Source organism: Ascidiella aspersa, chromosome 5, assembly GCF_963924565.1.
Source record: "Ascidiella aspersa chromosome 5, kaAscAspe10.2, whole genome shotgun sequence".
NCBI classification, from domain to species: domain Eukaryota; kingdom Metazoa; phylum Chordata; class Ascidiacea; order Phlebobranchia; family Ascidiidae; genus Ascidiella; species Ascidiella aspersa.
The window spans coordinates 3,385,954-3,407,157 of NC_139451.1; the positions used below are offsets into that span (position 1 = coordinate 3,385,954).

The 21,204-nt window shown below is 35.3% G+C and overlaps 1 protein-coding gene across 1 annotated transcript; it reads left to right on the top strand.

Moving 5' to 3' along the window:
* The first annotated feature begins 3,704 nt into the window (after positions 1-3,704).
* Positions 3,705-12,681, top strand: LOC146141504 (prolyl hydroxylase EGLN3-like). The gene is made up of 7 exons (XM_083389947.1): positions 3,705-4,016; positions 4,964-5,151; positions 6,551-6,778; positions 9,288-9,407; positions 10,305-10,441; positions 11,157-11,252; positions 12,268-12,681. Exons 1-6 carry the CDS (start codon positions 3,815-3,817, stop codon positions 11,239-11,241), a joined length of 960 nt encoding a protein of 319 aa, XP_083246073.1. The 5' UTR covers positions 3,705-3,814; the 3' UTR covers positions 11,242-11,252; positions 12,268-12,681.
* The last annotated feature ends 8,523 nt before the right edge of the window (positions 12,682-21,204 follow it).

Below are 21,204 nucleotides of genomic sequence, written 5' to 3' on the forward strand. Positions count from 1 at the left end.
AAAACATTACTTTCCAAAGAGTGAGTGAAAATGTTTGCACGGCTTAGCTTAAACACTGTAAAAGTATATTATAAACCAATTTTGCTTTTGCATAAATAAAATAACGTATTTTGGAGAAGCGTAGCTTACCGTTTTGCCGTGATGTAGCCTAGCCGTTATTTATAATGAGTAGTTATTTCCATACTTGAGTTGCAAGTCGGTCCGCATGTTTTGTGAGTTATTAAACGGAATGAACCCGAAATTAAACCCCACAAATATTTGTAGGTTTTTATAAAAATAAAAAGCTTTATGCTGAGACATAATAGACGAAAAAATACGCAATGCCGACGACTCTTTTGCCCGATAATTAAAGGTATAGTTTATTATTTATTCCGTAACTCCATTTTGTGCAAACGTGTATTGCGGATTGTCAATTTCCAGTACGCATTTGGTGAATGCCAGTATTGTGAACAAATAATTTTGAACTGCTTAAGTCCCGGTCAAGTCATTTGTAAAATAATTCAAATCCAAGTTAGGGTTAAAAAAAAGTGAATTCCAAGTCATTATTCATGCAAGTCAAGTCCAATAGTCAAGTCATTATTGGAGCAAGTTTAATTACTGATATCAATAAAACGAAACCTTTAAAATTGATACAATCGTCCGATTTGGAGCAATAAGTGAACTAAATAAAGAATAAAAAAACAGCACAATCTAATTGTTCTACGTGCAAAGCATAAATAACTCAATTTTATAGCAAACTATTAGTTTTAAACATTTAATTTCAATTAACCCGAGTAAATGAACTCAAAACGCAAGGCCAAGTCAAGCCCTTTGTCCAAAAGACCTAAGTTAAATCAAGTCACTTTAGCAAACCCTATAAAGTCAATTCAAGTCATTTGAAACAGTGACTTAAGTGCACTAAAGTTAAGTTACCTAAAAGTTGGTTTTACACATGTCAAAATAATGCCAAAATTTAATACGCGCAATTTAAAAAGAAATAAAAAAATCTATATAAAATAAAACATACCCGAAGTCATGCTTTATGTAAAAACGTTAAAGCCAAGAACCCAAATGCTTTGTGTCAACCCTTAATCGGTTCCTCTTATCTGTTTGCTCTGTAAGTTACGTACGAATTTATGTGGTAGCTGTGCTATTAGAGCAGCACACACCCTACATCACGTAAGCAGTGCCATATTCCAAACATTCAGGGCTATTGGGTCGCGAGCCACGGCAGGCCTTTTAAATAATAGAAAGTCCAACACCAGCTGCTTTTATTTGCGTATTTCTTGTCACAGTCAAACACCAATCGAGGCCCTATTTGACTGTTACGCCCATATGAGCTATAACTGCTAACTAATTTTAGACGCCACAGTGCTGATTTGTTTTGTCACTGTTCTTGGAATTGTCTTTGTGCTGCATGTACGTCGCATCGTTTTTGTTGGATCAAGCCGGCTTAGATCTGCGATTTTCGACGGCAAGCTGAGCAAGCTACAAGCATGCACAATGGAGACCTGCTTGGATTCTAGGACAAGCTATGATTCAGCTTTGCGTAAGTGTACACTTTTATAAATCATTAGGCGGAAAACCTTAGGCTACTCCTACTGGAAACATTGCCGCGTTTTTTGTCCGATAGGAACAGACTGATGTGCGCTGCGTATAGTTGTAAGACGAAAGTCGCCAGTTTTAACTTGATTATGCATTTAAAAAAGGAAAGGTTGAAGACAAACAGTGTGTTGTTAAAATTAGGACAACTAACACCACTCATCTAGTTAAAAATGTGTTTTGTTAGGTAAAATTAGCATTAGGCTGCATTGTCACAGCTGCGTACAGTGTACGGTTATTATTAATTTACCGCCGTAAAGGAAGTTATAATCAAAGAGTAGCGAGATGGCTTTACAAAGTCACGTACACAATTGTGATTCAACACAGCTGTGGTTAAGTTTGCTGTTTTTCTCTTTGCTTTCGTTATAGTGTACAACGTCTTCAACTATAAGTATATCCTCTGTTTATTGAACAGAACAACCGTCACAAAAAAGCGTAAGAGGGTGCGATGCCAACGAAAAAAGAAACATATCGAATTTCGTATTCGGCGGCCTACAAAGTCTTTAAGTCGCGCTAGCCACTTGAATAAAAACGTAAATATTTCAAAAACAAAGTTTGTTTTGTTTCTGCTTGTTACAGCAATCGATTTGTGCAGCTGCGAAGACCTAAATGTATTTTTTTTTAATTGTACCACTCATTAACTGGTTCAATCATTTTTCTTAATATTTTTAACAGCTGAAATTAAAGTTTCAGGGTCTATTGTGAAATATATCCCTGCGTATGTGTGCTAGTACAGTAGCTGGTAAAAATAACACTAAAATCCCATGTAGTGATAATTAACGCTTGCGACAATACGATTTCCCGAACGGCAATTTTGTTGGTTTGTCAGACACTTGTTTAATGTGTACGTGACATCGTACGTACTCAAATGGAGTCATTGTTGACTCATAGATTTGTGCAGGATTTGTTTAACGGTTTGCTTTTGTCGGCCGCCCGAAAACCTGCAAAAGATCGAAACAGTTTTAACTAGTTTTGTAAAAAATGATCCTTAAGTTTCTCCGATTTTTTTTTTCTACTGAACAAAAAGTTGTAGAAGTAATTCCCTGATGTAAAATAAAGAGATTTGGCATTTGTATTTGCCCGGCACCTTATGCTAGGTTTGATGGGTTATAAAAATCTTTCAGATGCTAAATTATTTTCCTTCTTGGACAAAAATGAAAAAACGCGACAAGTCTATTGAAAACGGGTGTTAAATCCACTCCCCATGTTTTGAAATGTTGCGTACGTGATCAAAAAGTTATGTAACCAGGCCGCTACGCATGGCATTTTATCCTAGAAGCCAGCGCCTTCCAAAACAAATCTTTAAAAAGCTTAGTCACTATTTGGTGAATTTAAATGCCTTTTAGTTTAAAGATTATACATTTATGCCGCGCTGCAGAATAAAAATGTTGTTGGAACTTTTTAAATATAACATACGCATTTAGTGTCACACCAAATGCTGCTCTCGGTAAACCCAGTTTACCCAGAAATTGAAACCAAACATTTGGTGCAATTAATATTTCATTTTGCCCAAAGGCATTTCCCTAAGTTAAAATACACTTTTTTATGTCTTTTACCAATTCACAATACGTATACATGTTTTTATAGACATGAAATTCTCTTAGACGCCTATAACTAATGCAAGTTCACTTAGTTTTAATACCCAGCAGTCTGGTATTTTATTGCACTTTGCGTTAAATTTCAAGACCTATTAAATTTAAGGGGTGACGTCATAAGTTGATATATTTCCTTAAAATGGTCCGCAAAAACACACATCTTGCTTATCAATGATGGGTGCACAGGTGTTCGTTGTTTAAATGCGACATTAGACTCTATTATAGTCTCAGAAAAAAAAAGAGATTGGGCCTACACCAAACACAGCGCGTTTTACACATTTTGATGATAGTTCAAACAATTGTTCGAAATAAAGGCTATTGAAAGTGAGAATAAGTGGTAGGCCGCACTTTAAAATAGTTTTTTTGCACCAATTTCAATTTCTAACTGATTCTCAGGCCGATATAGTCGTCAATTCTGCCATACTGGCTGACAGTATGCTATTTATGCCCATAAAAAAATATCTTTATAATATATATATATATATATGTATATATATTGATATTGTTACCAATTTGTAATACAGAATTTGCCTGAAATAATTCGCACATACTGCTGTTATCACTTAAACCATAGTTCACCTGGATTATCAAAGATTGTCCGGAATTTTTGCCTGAACCCTGTGTTATGGGTGGCAGCAATGGCAGACGCAAAATGTCACGTTTGCGGCTCGTTAGATAATATTTCATGGTGCTCACGTTGCCACCAGGTTGCCTATTGCGGCAGGGTCCATCAAAAGTCTGATTGGAAGGCTCACAAAAGTAGCTGTAAAGTACTGGCTGAGAAGTTTGCCAATTTAAAAGTGGATGGCGACAGCGAAGAAGAAAATACTGAATCAAACGGCAAGGCATTTTAGTGGTTTATTCATTTTGGGTTATTATATATGGGGCATAGAGATAGGTTTTTCTGGTGTCACTTACAAATTTATTTTTATGTTAACAAAATTTAAAATTGTGCAGTGTTTTAAAAGTTTATCGAACACAGATTCAAAATAGATCTACTTTTTTTTTAAATCCAACCGCTACCCAACTCCATCAAGCCCATTGAGCAGTACCATACTTTAAAACTGATATTGTCGCCAACTGTGAATTTTAAAGGTGGAATAGCATGTGGTGCAAAATTTTACAATCCTGTTTTGTAACTGGATGAATAATAATATGACAGCCCTATAAGCGGATTGCTGAATATCCACGCGATTTTAATTACGTAAATTTATTTTTATTACTTAAATGTGGTTAGTTAGAGAAATTAGGAAAGACCGGAAGGGCGGCACCGGCACAAAAACACTCAAAGTATCTTTAAATGTCGCTGTTTGGCGCCTCTTGGGAATAAAAGAAGCGGATATTTTTTTTTAATTTTGAAAAAACGAATGATTTTGAAAAATTGGCAATGTATTTAAACTGGGGTCCCCTTGAGGTAAGTGAACTAGTTTTAGGGGGTCCATGAAAGCCTAATTGAAATATTATTATATATATAATTAATATTTTAATTAAAAATAAAACGTTTTTGGACTTACTGTATTGAAACTCTATTTCACTTCCACATTTTGAACCGGAAACAGCAGATTTCTAAGGTCTATTTGTATTGTGACGTAAATGCTGACCCCGGTCCATGCCAAGCTAAAACATTTTTTCCGCGTTAAAAAAAGTTTAGGAACCCCTGCCGTTGAGTCATTGCCGCACATTTGTCCAGATTAATACTCAGGACTTGGACTCTGGTTATTTATAACCGACTCTAGAGCACTAAATATAATCCTGCTTTCTTAAAACGGAAATTTAAAATATTTCAGCAACTCGTCCAAGTTCTGCTTCGTCGGAAAAGCTATGGTCTGCTCAAAATTCCGTTCCCATGGAGGCGTATAAAGAAGAAGACGTTCTAGACAAGGACCGAGCACTTGTACGCTCGATTTGGGCGTCTTTGCAGCAGAGCGGGCTTTGTTTACTTGACGACTTCTTGCAGACGAAAGACGCCGAGAATGTGAGTTATTGATGTAATTTGACTTTTAAAACTTGTAAACCAGTTCACTATTGACCGATACCAATTAAATTTTAAAAGAATTGATACCAAAAACACATATTTTTACGTTTTTGCAAACCGATAGCGATTTTTTTTATATTATATATACTGTTTACCTGAAATATAGGCTAAATTTGAATTAATTAAAAATAATTCTAAATAACATTTCAATTTATCTATGGTTAATCAACCCTAAATTTTGCATTAACTTGTCATTATGCTAAACATAATATAAAATTTGTTTGTTTTCAGGACAAAAGTGTATTATATTAATTATATAATGTCATAGATATTGGACGATATTATCTGAAACTGCTATATTAGCCTATAAACTACTAAAAAACATAGTGGCAAGCTTAACGATTATTATTATTTGTAAAACAATAGTATACACCAGTGCTTCTCAATCTGCGTTTCGCGGAACACTAGTGTTAAAAAAAAATATGGCACAAATCCAACAATATTACTGAATAAATAAATAATCAGTGATTACAGATCTTCCCCCACCTTTTTTTTCAATTATGTCAATAAAACCAGATAGAATGGTGCGTCAATCACATCAATGTTGATAATGTCGCCTTGCGCGTAATGTGCCTATATTATTAGTACAGCAACACATTGAAAAAATTAATTTGCGAATATCTCCAAAACCCAATGTGCTAGAAAAACGGAAAACACTTTTAAGAATCGATCTATTACGCCGCCAAATTTGTTGTTGACCAGTGTTATTCTTCTCGCAAAAATTTTTAATCAAAACAATTTTTTTACAACCTAAAAACTGTATTGAGTTGCTCAAAGATGTCCAGCAAATGTACTGTTGTAGATAAAACCAGATAGAATGGTGCGTGAATCACATCAATGTTTATAATGTCACGGTGCACAATTTGCCTACATTAAGAGTACAGCAATACATTGAAAAAAATTAAAATGCAAATATTTCAAAAACCTATTGTGCTAGAAAAAAATGAAACACTTTAAGAACTGTCCATCACATCTCCACTTAAAATTTGGCAAAAATTGATGAAAATTTTTTTTGTACAACTTTATACTTTATTCAATAAATATACTGTTGCTGACAGACATTGTTTCAGTTGTAGAAAAAAAATGCCAGAACAATTTACAATTAAAACCTAATTTAATAAAATAAAAAAAATTATTAATACAAAAAATAAAATAACATAAAAAATTGCGGGAAGAACAATTTTACAACTGAAACTTTATTGAATAAACTTAAAAAAATGTTAAAAAAAATTATTTTGAAAGAACAATTTTACAACTGAAACTTTGTTACATAAATAAAACAATTATTTAAAAAAAAAATTGCTTGTAAGAAAATTTTACAATCAAATACTGTATTTAGTTGCTGAAAGACGTCCAGCAAATGTACGGCGCTGGCATCTTCAAAGACGGCGAAATCGTCAAACAAGGAAGCAACCTCGGTACTACGAGGATTCGTAGCGATCAAATAACCTGGGTAGACGAGGATTATTCTCAGTGCAAAGGTCTGGAGGCCCTTTGCAAGAGAATGGACATGATTGTACAGATGTGCAGCAAACTTGGTCATTGCAAAGTTGTCTCAAGGACCAAGGTATGTGTTATGCCCTAAAGAAAAAACCCTGGGCCAGTGCCTGATAATTTGTGGCCGCCTAAGATTTACGCCAATTTTTTTTGCCTGAAAATGTTACGCCAACATAGAACGGTACATGCCAAAAACGAAATTTTGTCGGGGTTAATTCACTACGCCTGCGATCAATGTTCCCGCTAAGCGCAAATTTTGCGTAAGTTCCTCATTTTTACCTAAATTTTTTCGAAAAAGTGCTCAAAATAGTTTTATCAAGCTATGTATGAACAAAAATGGCCCAAATTTGTTTTATCCAAGCTACATACGAAATAATCCAAGCTACGTCCAAATCGATGTACGAAGCGCATCCAAGCTACGTACTAAGCCCACTTATTTTCAGCTTGTCCGCCAATTTTTGGGCACTTATGCACATGATCAACAATTAGAGGGAACACTGACTGCAATATTTCATGCCAAATTATGTTATTGGCTAGTTTTGGGCAAGCATTCCACGCCAAAGGTCTCTGGCGGCAAAGCACTGGAATGTTATCAAGGCCCAGTGGTTCTTAACCATTAACCAATGTTAGATCCAACCTGTTTCAGTGGTTCGTCTCTAAAAGTCACATATTCTTTTGAATTGAAAGTTTTGCCAATTTAACCTATATAAATGCAAGTTTATAATTTGATTATGCCGGTTTCAGCTGCATATTAGCGAACCGGTTTGCTAGAGAACAATAGGTGATTTAAGATAAAATGTTTTATGATGTCTTGTTTGAGTCATCCCTAAAAACCTTGATGTTACCCCAACCAAAAATCCTGGATTTGGCCATTTTGATGACAAACATTGAAGAAAGAAACTGATACTGAGTGAAAATTTTGGGTTCAATGAAAGCTAACAGAGTAACTTGGGGGTCTGACAGGTTGCAAAAGGTTAAAAAGCACTGTCCTAGAAGTGGTCTCCAAATCGGGGTTTGTAGACCAATCGAGTCCATGGAGCAGTTTAATTTGACGAATTAGAGCAAAATGCGGCTAATTCCAATTCTAATCTCATATAAAAATCGTGTGCTCTAATTCTAATCAATCAGATTTTACGAAAAATGCTATTTTGTTTACATAGTTCAAATATAATGTACACCTTGGTGAACATGTTTTAATGTAACTCTTTAAATGGAAGAGGCACAAACACATATCAAAGAGCGACAATTTGCCCACATCTGCCCTAGAACATGGGCTACAATTAGCTGTGGTTCCAATTTAGTTGCCCGCCTTAGAGACACAGCACACCTCTGTGTTTTCAAGGCAGTTAGATGTGTACTTACCAGTTGTTTAAATTGTGACGTAATACTCTGGGTGGGGTGATGTACTTTTCAACATTGGTTTAACAAAAGGTCAAATCTACCAATCTCCACTTGAAGCATGCTTTGAAACTTCTTTATTATGTGAATATACTGTCGCCAGGCATTGTTTAAATCAGTGGTCGGCAAACTGTGTGCCGCAGAGCCATTTTTGGTGGGCCACGAGTTACTTTTGAATAGTTTAGTGTTACCATGTAGTTGTGGGCCGAGTGATAGCCGAACGTTCATTGCACTTATTTCAACAGTTGATATGGAATAGAATTTTTAAATTGCCTAAGCTTGGAAAGGCTCATGTGCCAAATATGGTCCTGGGAGTCTGTCTAACTATAATTTTTGTCAACTTAAACTGTATGTAATTCAAATTTTTTTCGCGCCTCGCGCGTATATTTTTGTATGTTTTACATTATGATATGTTTTCAGCACCAAGACGCTCTGTCATATTTCACCTTAAAAACAAATATCCTTAATCTGCCACTTTTTCATAGTGGTTTTGCGTAGTGGGCCTTCAATAGCTCTGAAAAGAGTACTTTGGGCCACGACAAAAAAAGTTTGCCGACCAGTGGTTTAAATTGTAACATTGTTCTTCCGGCAAAATTTTTTTTTAACTTTTTTTTCATAGCACGTTATAAAACTGTTCTTCCGGCAATATTTGTTAAAGTACCAGCGTTTTAACCCACTATTCAGGCAATCTTTTTCAGTGCAATAATATTGCAACTATTAGCCAAAAATGCCTGCTATATATTTTCCCCTTGCAAACTAATCCCCATTGGCATTTTATTCATGTTTGCTTTTTGTACAGAAACTGATGATTCCTATTGATAAGGCGAAATATTTATTTACAGTGATTTCTTACAACACTGGACATCTCTAGTTTTAACCATGAAAATCAATTTTAGCCTATGCTAAGTCAAGTCAGTTGTTTAAAAAACTTAAGTCAAGACAAGTCATTTTGCCGAAAAGACTTTCAAAAGTCAAGTCTACAACACTAGGTTTAAAAGATTTAAGTCAAGTCGTTTTGCTGAAAATACCAAGTCATTACAACGCTAGTCATGTCTAGTTTTAACTTTAAAAGTCAAATTTAGCCTATGCTAAGTTAAATCATTTGAAAACAGTGATTTAAGTGCACTTAAGTCATTACAAAACTGGACATCTCTAGTTTTAACTTTAAATATCAATTTTAGCCCATGGTGTCATGCTACCCGGCCAACTCTACCCACTACAAGAAACACGTTGACAACCCAGCCGAAGACGGAAGGATATTAACCTGCCTTTATTACCTCAACAAGGGTTGGGATTACAAGGTGAGCAACTGTTTCTAGTTTGAAAACTTTTTTGTTCCCTCAATATTAGAGATGTACAATACCAGTTGATATTTTGCTTCATCTATATCGCTATGAGCACCCAAACCTGTTGTATAAACATGTGTTTATCAAATATACTGTTGCTGTCACTTGCCAAATATGAAATCTTTATTAGGGTAATGATATTATAATTGGGCGAAACTATATATTAGCAAATAATAAAGAAAAATACAATGGAACACGGTTATAGTAGAAGCAACCTTCGGTCCATACAGTCCTTTGAACTCTTGTAAAATACTATTGCTGCTAGGCATTCAGATAGTTGTAAAGCTGTTCTTCTGGCAATCATTTTTATTAAATTAACCGACAGTTCAATATAGGCTATACAGGAAATCTTCATTAGTGCAATGAACTGGCAACTGGGCGAAAAACTATGTATACCAGTCAAACAACTACACCGAAAGCTGTCGCAGACTAAATGAGTCTGTTAATCAATTATGCAAGCAAGGCAGGGTAAAAACAACCAGTCTGTGATAAGACTAGGCCTCGATGGGACACATGTGGCCGGAGGTCGTGTGTCCGAACCTCACTGCAGGCTAGTTGTTTTTCTAGCCTTCCTTGCTTGCATCACAAATCGACAGATGTGGTGAGTCTGCGATGGCTTTCAGTGCGCTAATGGTAAGTAAACCGTAATCGTTGATCGAAAAGCAGCTTTGGAAGGGCTAGATCACAATTGTTGAATGTATTTTTTCGTTGAATGAGCAGTCAACTAAAAGGGAAAAACTTTAGAACACAGTTTACGAGGCGCGAAAAATAATAAGAAAAATGCCGATAACAGGACAATCCAATAACGAGGCCGTGTTTATCGGTTTTAAATCCTACATCTTGTTTTTGCAGAAGGACGGTGGTGCGCTCATCATCTATCCACAAGGCCTCAAGCAAAAGTTCATCTGCGAACCAAAGTTCAATCGCGTTATGATGTTTTTCTCCGACAAGCGAAACCCGCACGAAGTGTTGCCCACCCTTAAAAAGAGGTTTGTAAAAATTTAGGGATGCTCATATCTGGGTTCTCATATTTTTAAAAAGTGCAAAGTTTTAGCAGATGGTAACCCCAGATATAGACCACAAAACAGTGCACAATAGCACTATTATACAGGGGCACACAATAAGACTCACAAAGCAACAATACCTGAAGCAGATCTATAATAAGTCTTAAGCTGTAATATCAATGTCAGAATAAGATCTAAGTAATCTAAACAAGACATAAACCCTCCGCCTGATGAGGTCCTAAATTCATTAAAATAGGGCCTAAATGTCCAAAATAAGGTCACAGCACAGTGCTCAATAGCACTACTTTATGGAACACACAATAATACCTACAAAGCACCAATACCTAAAGCAGAAAAAGGTGTTAAAACCAACGACATGATAATGTCAAAAGCGCAGTAATAAGCACGACATAATAAGAACTTAGTCGTCTTTATAAGTCATAAACCCATCGGAATAAGGCCTAAATGGCGAAAATAATTACTTAAACTGTAGGCATTAGCTGCTTTTGTGGCGAGGATAGACTTGACCTGACCACAACTGGGTTGGGTTTATTGAGACCTGACCACACCCGGGTTGGACTTGGGACCTGACCACAACCGGGCCAGAAATAGAATTATCAAGTTTCCAAGTCTTACCCAAGGTTCAGGAGTCTAGCACGACTCCACTGTTTACTACAGTTTACTCTTGTTTTTCTCGAAGGTTTGCAATAACTTGCTGGTATTTCGACCATGACGAGCGACAACGAGCACTCGACCGAATCCGACGTAACCTCACAAGCACCTAGACGTTGTAAAAGTAAGTTGGACGACTTTATAATGGCTGGAGGTTGTAGTAAGACATAGTAAAAATATCAAAGCCCATACAAAAGTAGGTTGCAATTGTGAAAGTAAGTTTGCAGACTTTTGGAGAATAATGGTTGGAGTAGTTTTTTTTTTACATACGTATCGACTCGGACTAGGATCATTTTTTTCGTAGAATCGACGCTGAAAGTTTTTCAACTTGGGAGCATAATCGTTTGAGTAGGAGTTTTTGACATATAAATTGATCTAGACTAGCATCATTATTTTCATAGTAAAGTTTGGCCAAAAATGTACCAATATATCGGTACAAACCAAAAATTAAGTTGACGCTAAAAGTTTATCAAAAGTGACACACATTTCAACCAAGATTGCCTCTAAAGCGGTATGCGAATAAATTATCAAATTGATTCCGAAACTTTCATTTTTTATGATATGTTTTTAAAAAGTCACAGCTGGTTAATTAGGTACACCGAAAGCCATTGCAGACTCACCGAATCTGTCGATTAATGATGCAAGCAGGGCAGGCTAGAAAAACAACTAGCCTGCAGTGAGGTTCGAACTCACGACCTCCGGTCAAGCCGGGACCGTCGCTCTACCAACTGAGCTTCGGTGAAGAGTCTGCAATGGCTTTCGGTGTAATAAGCTGTAGTTATATAGAAAAATATTCGTAGAATGAAGAAAATATTTAGTCTTGTAGTACGTATAATAATAATTTAAAAAAGTGGTTCAAGCTGGCATCCCCGATCTTGAACAGTGATTCTAAGCTATGCGCAGGCTCAGAGAGGAGCGAGTCGAGAAACAACCATACGCCAATGCTTGCCACACTGGTTAATTATTATCTTAAATTTCGTGTAATGCACGTTGTTTTAACGGTACGGTAACCGTAACAACAGCACAATAAAAGCCATTATGGTGTCGAACCATTCTTCTCGTATTAAATATTTCTAACTTAAAGAAAACACCAAAAATGACCCCCTTAAAAATTACAGCTGTCCTTTTTTGTGTTTCAGATTCGGCGTGATAAGAGGCCACTCTCAACGCAGCGCGAAGTGTACATGATCGTTGTTTTTATTACAGCAACTCCTCGAGGCCTAAAAACAATAACATTAAACTACAATGCCTTCTGTTTTACGCCTTTCCGCAATGATTCAATTTGACCGAGTGCTTTTAACACAAAGCACCATTTTCTACGTTGTGCAGGTCTGCTTAAACGTACTGTGTGTTGCCCGCAAGGGGTGTCCGATATTACCGGATCGGAGCCGATACCCGATATTAAGTGGTAGTATCGGTTATCGCCCGATACTAGGGCGTTATCGGTGCCGATTAGATACCATATTAATGTAGGAATTCTGGTCATGATTTGCAATAGACTTGACCTTAGAATTTTAATGTATCAAAAAAAATAGTGGGTTTATTACAATTGGAGGTAATTGTGTATACCATGGAACAAAAAGTAACTCTGAAAGTTCCAATTTCATATTTTTGCTTGTTTGAGCATAATAATGACGTCATTTGATATGGTATCGGAACACGATACTTTTTGCCCAAAATATCGGTTATCGGAATACGATGTCAAGTATCGGACACTCTCAGTGTTAACGATGACATTTATACTCTGTTGTTTTCGAATTATGGTCGAAACATATCAAGCAATCCAATTTCGGGTCTTTTAAAACCCTTTAAATGCATAAGGTCAAAATGCCTGCCATTGGTGTGCCATTTTCGTGTTAATTCTACTGTAAAAAGTGCAATTAAAAAATGCAAGTAATACACCTCCGGGAACGTCGCGGCACACATGTTGCGGAGCACTGGTCTAGTGTAGCTATTCTTCTGAAACGGCCTACACAAAATTAGCTATTTATGAAAAAAAATTCATTTTCTGATCATTGAATCATGAAGTATATTATGAACATATAGTTTTTTTTTGGTTTATTTTAACCAGAAAACCAAACGCTTCACAGATTTGTGTACATTTCTCGTTCTGAAGTTTTCGCATCCCCATTCTTGTTTAATATCTCTAATACAACATGTTGCTTATTTATTACGAATAAGTAGCTTTCTCCTAAGATGGCAATCTCATAAATTGGCAACAGTACGTTAACAGAAAACGTTGTTTTTCTTTTTCACGTAAATATATATAAACTAAAAGTGTAGCCATATACAATTTTGCCTGTTAACCCTATAAGTTCATTTTTATTTTAAAAAATATTATATTTTTCCAAGACAAAGATTATATCTTGCTACGCGGATGACAAAAACGACGTAGATCATAAACCAGACCTGGGAAAACTACAACCCGCTAATTTCGTTTATTTTTTAAAAAACTTTTTTTAATAATAAATATGCCTTAGCGTGTTTTTCCTAATTTGAAAGGATTTATTAAATAAACTATTGGCATGCAAGGCATCCCCACTTATTTCTATACTCCTAACTCTTAAACCAAATTGTCAAAACTAAAATATTTATCGATATCTTTACAAAGGAATAACACTTTATATTACGTGTTTTTCGAATACCCTTTTTGATTGGGCCCGCCCAGACATTTTTATGCGGGCCTCTTGTCAAAAATAATTGCCCGCCCCTGCCTTAAACTATATTGACCATTAATTTTGTTTTATTTATTTCTTTGTGAATTTGAACTCTTAACGTTGTACTTGTCATCCTAAACTACTACGTTCTTTTCGATCATGTAAATATGACGTTTGAAAAACTTTATTTAAAACATTCTTCTCCACTACAAACATAGAAAACGTGCGATCGTTTACAACCTTTAACATTTTTCTACACTTACGGCGTTTAAACATACAAAGCGATTTTGTACAGGTAAAGTAGGCTTGAAAAAATTGCTGGCAAGATATCTACTTTTTCTACTTTGACCTGATGAAGCACGGTTGTTCGAAGGCTTATTTCAATACAATTTGTCTTTATGGAGTGCCACCTGATTACCCTATTTGAATACAAGCAAGATGCTTTTATACCGATATTGTCATAACCATTGATGTCCACGAAACAACTTGACTTTATGTTGTATCATTTAAAGTATGATAATACCGGCTATATTGTCAAGTGGTAGTATCATTGTCAAGTGGTAGTATCGGTAGTTGTCCGATACTGGTGTGGTATCGGTACGACCGATCCAAAACCAAGTAATATGACAATTTTATCTATAATTTGCCATCCCATTCAGCGAGTTTTATTTTAAAAGGTAAATTTCATTCTGAAGGTAACTAAACTAAAGTAAATGTTGGCCGAATAATCAGTAAAAAAAAAGTGAATTTATTTTGCTTGTTGAGGCATTGTAAGACGTCATTTAGTATCAGATCGCGATACTTTTTTTCCAAAATATCGGAATAAAATTTTAAGTATCGGACATACCTAGTAGGATACTGACGCCCCTTTCCATCGTTTCGGCCGATCAAAAATTCAAGTCCAAAATATAGGTTATAGAAATGAAATCATAAAAGTTGCAGACATTCCTATAGTTTCATTATCGCCTTTTACTGTTTGTTAAGCATATGTCACCTCTGTCTCTCTGCAAAGTTGGTCCCTTTTTTATGTCGGCGAAACGCGGTTAGCAAAAGTTGTTTCCCTAAACAAATTTGAACAAGGTTTTATTTAGGCTTTTTAAGTTTGATTAGAATTAAAATAAGAGCATTTCAGTGTTTATAAATTAGATTAGATTTAGATCAAGACCGGCAAGTTTACAGCAGAAAGGCATAAGGTTATGCTAAGACTCGAGTTGTCTTGCAAGAAAAATATTTGTCGTCTAAGACTGTTTTAAAAGAAAGTTTGGTTTGGTTTGATGTTTGACTAAAAATACGACTTTTATGAAATTATCCTTTTTTGAAAGTTGTCTGTTTATTAAATACGGTGAACCTAAACTGTTAAACGGTAAAACAAATATCAAGCATAAATGTTTTTGACTTTAGTTTCCTGCTTAGCTCATTAAGCCGCAGTGCTTCTTTTTTTAGTTTCGTTCACCCTTAGCACCTATCTCCAGATTTCATTCACTCATGATATGATAAAACTATCTCGTCTATATATAACATCAGCACAAAATGACTTAGGTTGTTTTGATTTTTGTTAAGATCAACTCAAGCTAAGTTTTACCATTGCAAACCTACAATTTCTCGAGTCCAGAAATATAAAGCTACAAAAGCACAAAACACAGTCACCAAGTTTTTGTATTTATGCACTCAGTGCAGGTGAACCATTCGCCTAAATAAGAAACACTGTGGTAAGGTACTTCACTTATTGACCCTCTAATAATTTGTTTTCAGTATACTGTAGTTATTTTCTTGTCGTCGGCCATCTAGTGTGTTTGTGCCACCTAGTGTCATAGCCCCTGTGTTGCCATGTTGTTGTTCGAACAACGTCCGGCGTGGGCCACCGGAGAGTGGTTAGACTCCTGCAACAATCCATTTTTACGCGATAAACTGGTCACAATTAAGCTTTTACTGTGTTTCTCAACCCATGGGTGACTTTGTGATTTGGTTGGGTTGTCGGCTTGTGCGATTTGGTTGCAACAACTTAGGAATGTTTTTGTTCCACTTTTGTACAGTTATTTAAGAATGTTTTAAGTGAGCTTATTGTGAGATGAAAGTTAACCACTTAGCGATAATGCAAGTAGGGGTTTTGGGAAAAGCAACATAATGACCCCTCAGATGAAAAAGTTATTTCGACGTTGATAGAAAGCTAAGAATTTCGCACTAATGCATTATTTTAACGTTACTGGCGCTCGACACATTTACCTACAACTAACCAAAACAACTTTGTTGACATAAAAATTAAGGGCAGTATTGCAAATAAGTCCTTTTTAAACTAAAGTCCAAGACAAGTCTTTCAAAAAATACCAAGTTCCAGTCAAGTCATTATTAGGACAAGTCACCTTCACGTCGCGTCAATGGCATAAAAATCAGAAGTTAAACTATTAAAATTGGCAAACTTGTCTGAGAACAACCCAGACCTCAACTAAGAAATAACAAATACCCAAAAAATAGTGAAATAATTTTTTTACGCGCAACAATTTAGACAAATAAACCAATTTTATACAAAATGTTAAATAAAAACACTTAATTCCAAGCCAAGTCATAAAATACTTAAGTCAAGTCATTTGAACTCATGCAGTGACTTAAGTTAAGCCAAGTAATTGGAAATCTTTACAACATTAGTGTGGTCATCACTTGGCCGATTACTATTTTTTAACTTAAAATAAGTCAAAATTGTTTTCAAAATTTACACGTAGCTTAAAATTATTTCAAGTCTAAATTGTTTACAAAATCCACAAAAATCGTTTGCAAATAAAACAAAACTGCATTGAGCCTTTAGAACTCTCGTTTAGGTTAAATTTTTATCAAAAGTTAGTTTTAAATCCACGAAACAACGTTTTAACGGTATTATATCTTCATTACAACAATATATGATATAGGCGAGTAGGCAGAATTACCCACGCAGGTCTGATTTACCGCATAAGGTTTAGCTTAATGTTTTTTATGTCTTTTATTATTTCGATAATATGCTAGGTAATTTTCTTGCAAATTCTTTTAGATTTTTTTGGAATTATTTTTGACATGCCTAAAATATCAACTAAGCGTTTCAAGAGGTTTGCATACACCTAAAGCAATAGCTGATTTGTGTATCACCGGTAGTCAGTAAAAGGTCAACAACAAATGACCAGCGACGCCAAGAAACTGACGCAGGACATAATGCTTTGCTGAAATTAATGTACCCTATTCCTAATAGGTAAAAAATTCGTCGAAAAACTTTAGGTTAACATTTTAACTTTTCAAGTACAAAATTATCGTCCTAGTAATTAGTCATCACTATTAAACTGAACAACTCAAATATAAAACCAGGGTAAAATAATAATCTAAATATTTTTTATGAATGTAGGGTAAGCCTGTGCTCTAATCGTTTTACAATACACATAAAGAGTCACACGATATTACTTTATATATTTACTTTCAAACAAAATATTTACATTTAAACAACATGTACGATCTTTGGAGAATATTGTTTGGAGATTTTACTTAGACGTAGTGAAAATATCAAAGCTGATACAAAAGTAAGTATATAGAATTTTGTGAATTAAAAAAAAATCTTTCGTCAATGGATTGAAGTAGTTAGACATATAATGAATATCAAAGCCCATACAGCATTTTAAACGTTATTCGAATAAATCTTAAGATAATTGTTCGAGGTTGTCGTTAGACGTGAAATAAATATTTAAGGTCATTCAGAAGTTAGTAGCGTTTTTGGAACGTTTCGAATATAAATTTTTAAACATTTTCAACATCATATATTTCATCTTGCTTTAACAGCTGTTTCAAACTTTGGACATGACTTGTTATTGAGCAGCAGGTTTTTCCAATAGGATAGACTGCGCAAGGTTGTAGTTAGACGTAGCAAAAGTATCAGTACAGCCCATACAAAAGTTGGTAGTATTTTGTGAACGTTTTAAATAAATCCTAATATAATGACTGGAGGTTCTAGTTGAACGTAGAATGAACATCAAAGCTTGATACAGAATTAGGTAGCATTTTGTAAACGTTTTAAATAAATCCTAATTTAATGAAGGAGGCTGTCGTTAGACATAGAATAAATAGTTAAGTCCATACAGAAATAGGTATAGCGTTTTAAACGTTTTTTTTTCAACATTATATATTCCATCTTGTTTTAATTTTGTTTCAAACTTCATACATTACTTGTTGTTTTGGGGCAGGTGTTTCAATTAGAAGTAACTGCAAAATCTCTTAGCAAAGTCAAAGGTTTTAAACATAATGGTTTGAGGTTGTAGTAAGGCGTAGTAAGAATATCAAAGCTCGCATAGAAGTGTAGGAAGCAGTATTTTAAACGTTTCCCCGCAAAGGTAAATTCGCAGTCTGCCAAGCGATGCCTTTTTCTGTATCGATCGGCCCATGGCGCTTTCATAAGCGAAAGCATATGGAACAGCAGAATAAACCACACAGAATAAACCGTATATCGAATTTTAACGGCCAGCAGCTAAACATGTGCTGTTCGTTAGGCTACTGCGACCGCCAGGCAGGTGACTGGCGTCCTAATAAGAAGGCTTTCTATTTTGTCTCTTCGCTTCCTTTCGGCTTACAATTATATTGATTAGAATTTTGACGTCATACCAACGCGATGGAAAAAAGCTCCAAAAAATCATAAACGCTTTGCCAGGTTTCGCTTTGCACGTATGAAAAACAGGTTCGATAATTAGGCCTACCTCATTACACTTTATAAAAAACATGTGATTTCCACAATGAATAATTTCAGTTCAAACTAATTATGACTTGGCTTGAAACTGACTTGTTTATTTAATAGACTTGACTTTACATTAAGTTATTTTAAAAAGATTGCATTTTTTACAAATGATTGGTTTACAACTCTGGAGAATTGGGACTTATCTTTGTTAATGTTTTGCTCGCTTACAAAATGTTCAGGCACGAGAAATGGGTCGCCAAAGCTTCGTCTTTGTACTTTGTATACGCTTGATGTTTGGGCAGCCGCAAAATAGGGTTGAGAAACAGTGATTTCAAGCAACAGCAACTGCCAAACTCTGGCTGATTACAGGTCGGTATATGGGGAAATTTTAAAGGTTTGGGATTTCTGCTCATATTTCATAACCGGTTTCAGCGTCTGGATGTTAGTTAACATTAAATAAAAAATGATGGGAAAAATGTTATAATATAGAGGTTGTCAAACTGTGCGTCGTTTAAATTTTCTAAGGGAGTCTTCAAAAAAAAGAAAATAAGTTCATTCAAAAAAAATTAATAGTTTATTAACAGGAATGTATGACATATGCCCAAACTAGGTTAAATTTTGATAAATTGTCAAACTAAACAAACGTCCTACTTTATATTTTGATGAACAATGGTGTATGGATTCTTCGTTTTATATTGATCAAGTCAATACAAAGTTTTATATCTGGTCTGCGACCTTCAATATCTACACTTATCCCGCTCGCGTTCAATAATGCATTTTCCCCTGGTTTAGTGCTTTAAAAAGAGAAAGTCCATCAGCTGATATCAACAGTGTAGAATGTACTTTTGCAGCACTGCACATAAAACTAACAGCTTTACCAAGGCACGGTTACTTCAGCTAGACATCATTACAAAAGTCTTATTGGGTAGAATTTGCCGAAACGTTAGGTGGGTAACACTAATTTCCTGTGGGTAACACTAAATCCCTGTTTAAACGGGGTAACACTTTTAAATTAGTGAGCGTTCCGACCATTTCGACCATTCATCATTCCGTAAATTAATATTACCCGCGTTAGGTCAGAATACAAGCTATTGCAAATGCAAGTAAAGTGAAATTCAAGCCATTATGATTATAGCTATCAACAATATAATTTCCAAGTGTACATTGTTGAGTTATTGTTAACGTATTGTTCCTGAAAACCGTTTGTTACTCGTTTTATAATACGGTGTCATAACAAAAGGTTTTTTTCACTCACGCGACTGCCACCTGATTGTCGTTAAATTAATAAAAAAAAAATTATTTGGAACCGACAGTACTTGTTGTAAACACTTTAGAATTACATTGAGTAGTGATGCTATGTGATTTAACTTAAAGCTATTACAAGTCTTTGTTTTTAAATGAAAGGACTGCACCTAAATCTTTTGGGTAAAATGACTTGACTTGACTTAATTGGTTTGGACAAATAACTTGGGTTGAAATTAGCTTTTTCATTAAATATTGTTAAATAAAAAAAATGCTCATACACGGAAAAAACGAACAATAGAGTTAAGCAACCTTAAAAACAGGTAAGCTTCATTCTCGCATTGAAAAAAAAACACAAATTTGGCAGACAAGTCGGACTACAATGTTTTGTCCACACTTGCCTTAACTCTGGCCTACAGACCAAATTTTTACGGCGTGTTTGCGTATCGGAGATACACATCCGTTGTCGTAAACACTACATACGCGTTATATTTATGTGTTTGGTTTTCGTCCTACCCCGGATTGGGCCTCCAGCCGTTCGCTGTTTGCTTTGAACGATTGCGTTTCGTTTTTCCATCTGTCGGCTACTTTCATGACGTCATCACGTCCAAATTTCGTGCGCACCACGTTCCACCGGTTCACAACCTTTACTTGAGGGTTCTAACTCCTCGTCAAGTCATTGTTAAAAGAACTTTATTCCAAGTCATGTCGTTTAAAGCATTTAGAGCTACATTCCAGTATTTTTTGTCTTTTGTTCATTTAGAAATATTATTAACGATGACCAGCACTGAAGTGGATTTGAAAAAATACTTGACGCTTTTAAGCCTATACCCAAAAGTGTTAACTAATAGTAAGACGCAATAAGAATATCAAAGCCCATACGAAAATAAATAAATATTCCAAACGTTCAAAATGATACCTATTTATATATGGGCTTTTATATCCTTACTGTGTTAACTATTAGTTTTAGCTTGGTTTCTCGGTCGTACAAAAAACACACGTGTTCACATCGAACCCAACGACATCAACAAGTTTAACGCATATAGGAAAGAATGTTAAGTACAACCGTTAGTTAGTGATTTGTATATTACGTGAAGGCGTCAGTTTAACATCTATAGTTGCCATTCTAGATTATTTTAATCTCCAGTTAGATGTTTATGTTTAATTATAGTGAACGATCTAGATCAGGGTTCTTGAACATTTTCACCGCGGACCCCTAAAATTATTTTTTGCTCCACGTGGACCCCTGTAGGCAGGAAGTTATTAAAAATGATCTCATAAATTGATGTCACAATCAAATAGCCTGTCAGAAATATGCTGGTGGTTTAAGTAAAAAGAAGTCTAACATTCAGTGGTAAAACATTTCATTTTTATTAAACTCTTATTTTTAATTTGATTACTTTTTAAACGTACACTAATATTTCAATTTGGCCTCATGGACCCCCTGAAATTAGTTCACGGACCCCCAAGGGGTCCATGGACCCCAGTTTAAGAACCCC

Coding starts and splice junctions, on each gene's coding strand:
- LOC146141504 (XM_083389947.1), top strand. CDS start 3,815: ATGGCAGACGCAAAATGTCACGTTTGCGGCTCGTTAGATAATATTTCA. Junction 5,152..6,550: donor AGACGAAAGACGCCGAGAAT/GTGAGTTATTGA, acceptor TACTGTATTTAG/TTGCTGAAAGACGTCCAGCA. Junction 9,408..10,304: donor ACAAGGGTTGGGATTACAAG/GTGAGCAACTGT, acceptor TTGTTTTTGCAG/AAGGACGGTGGTGCGCTCAT.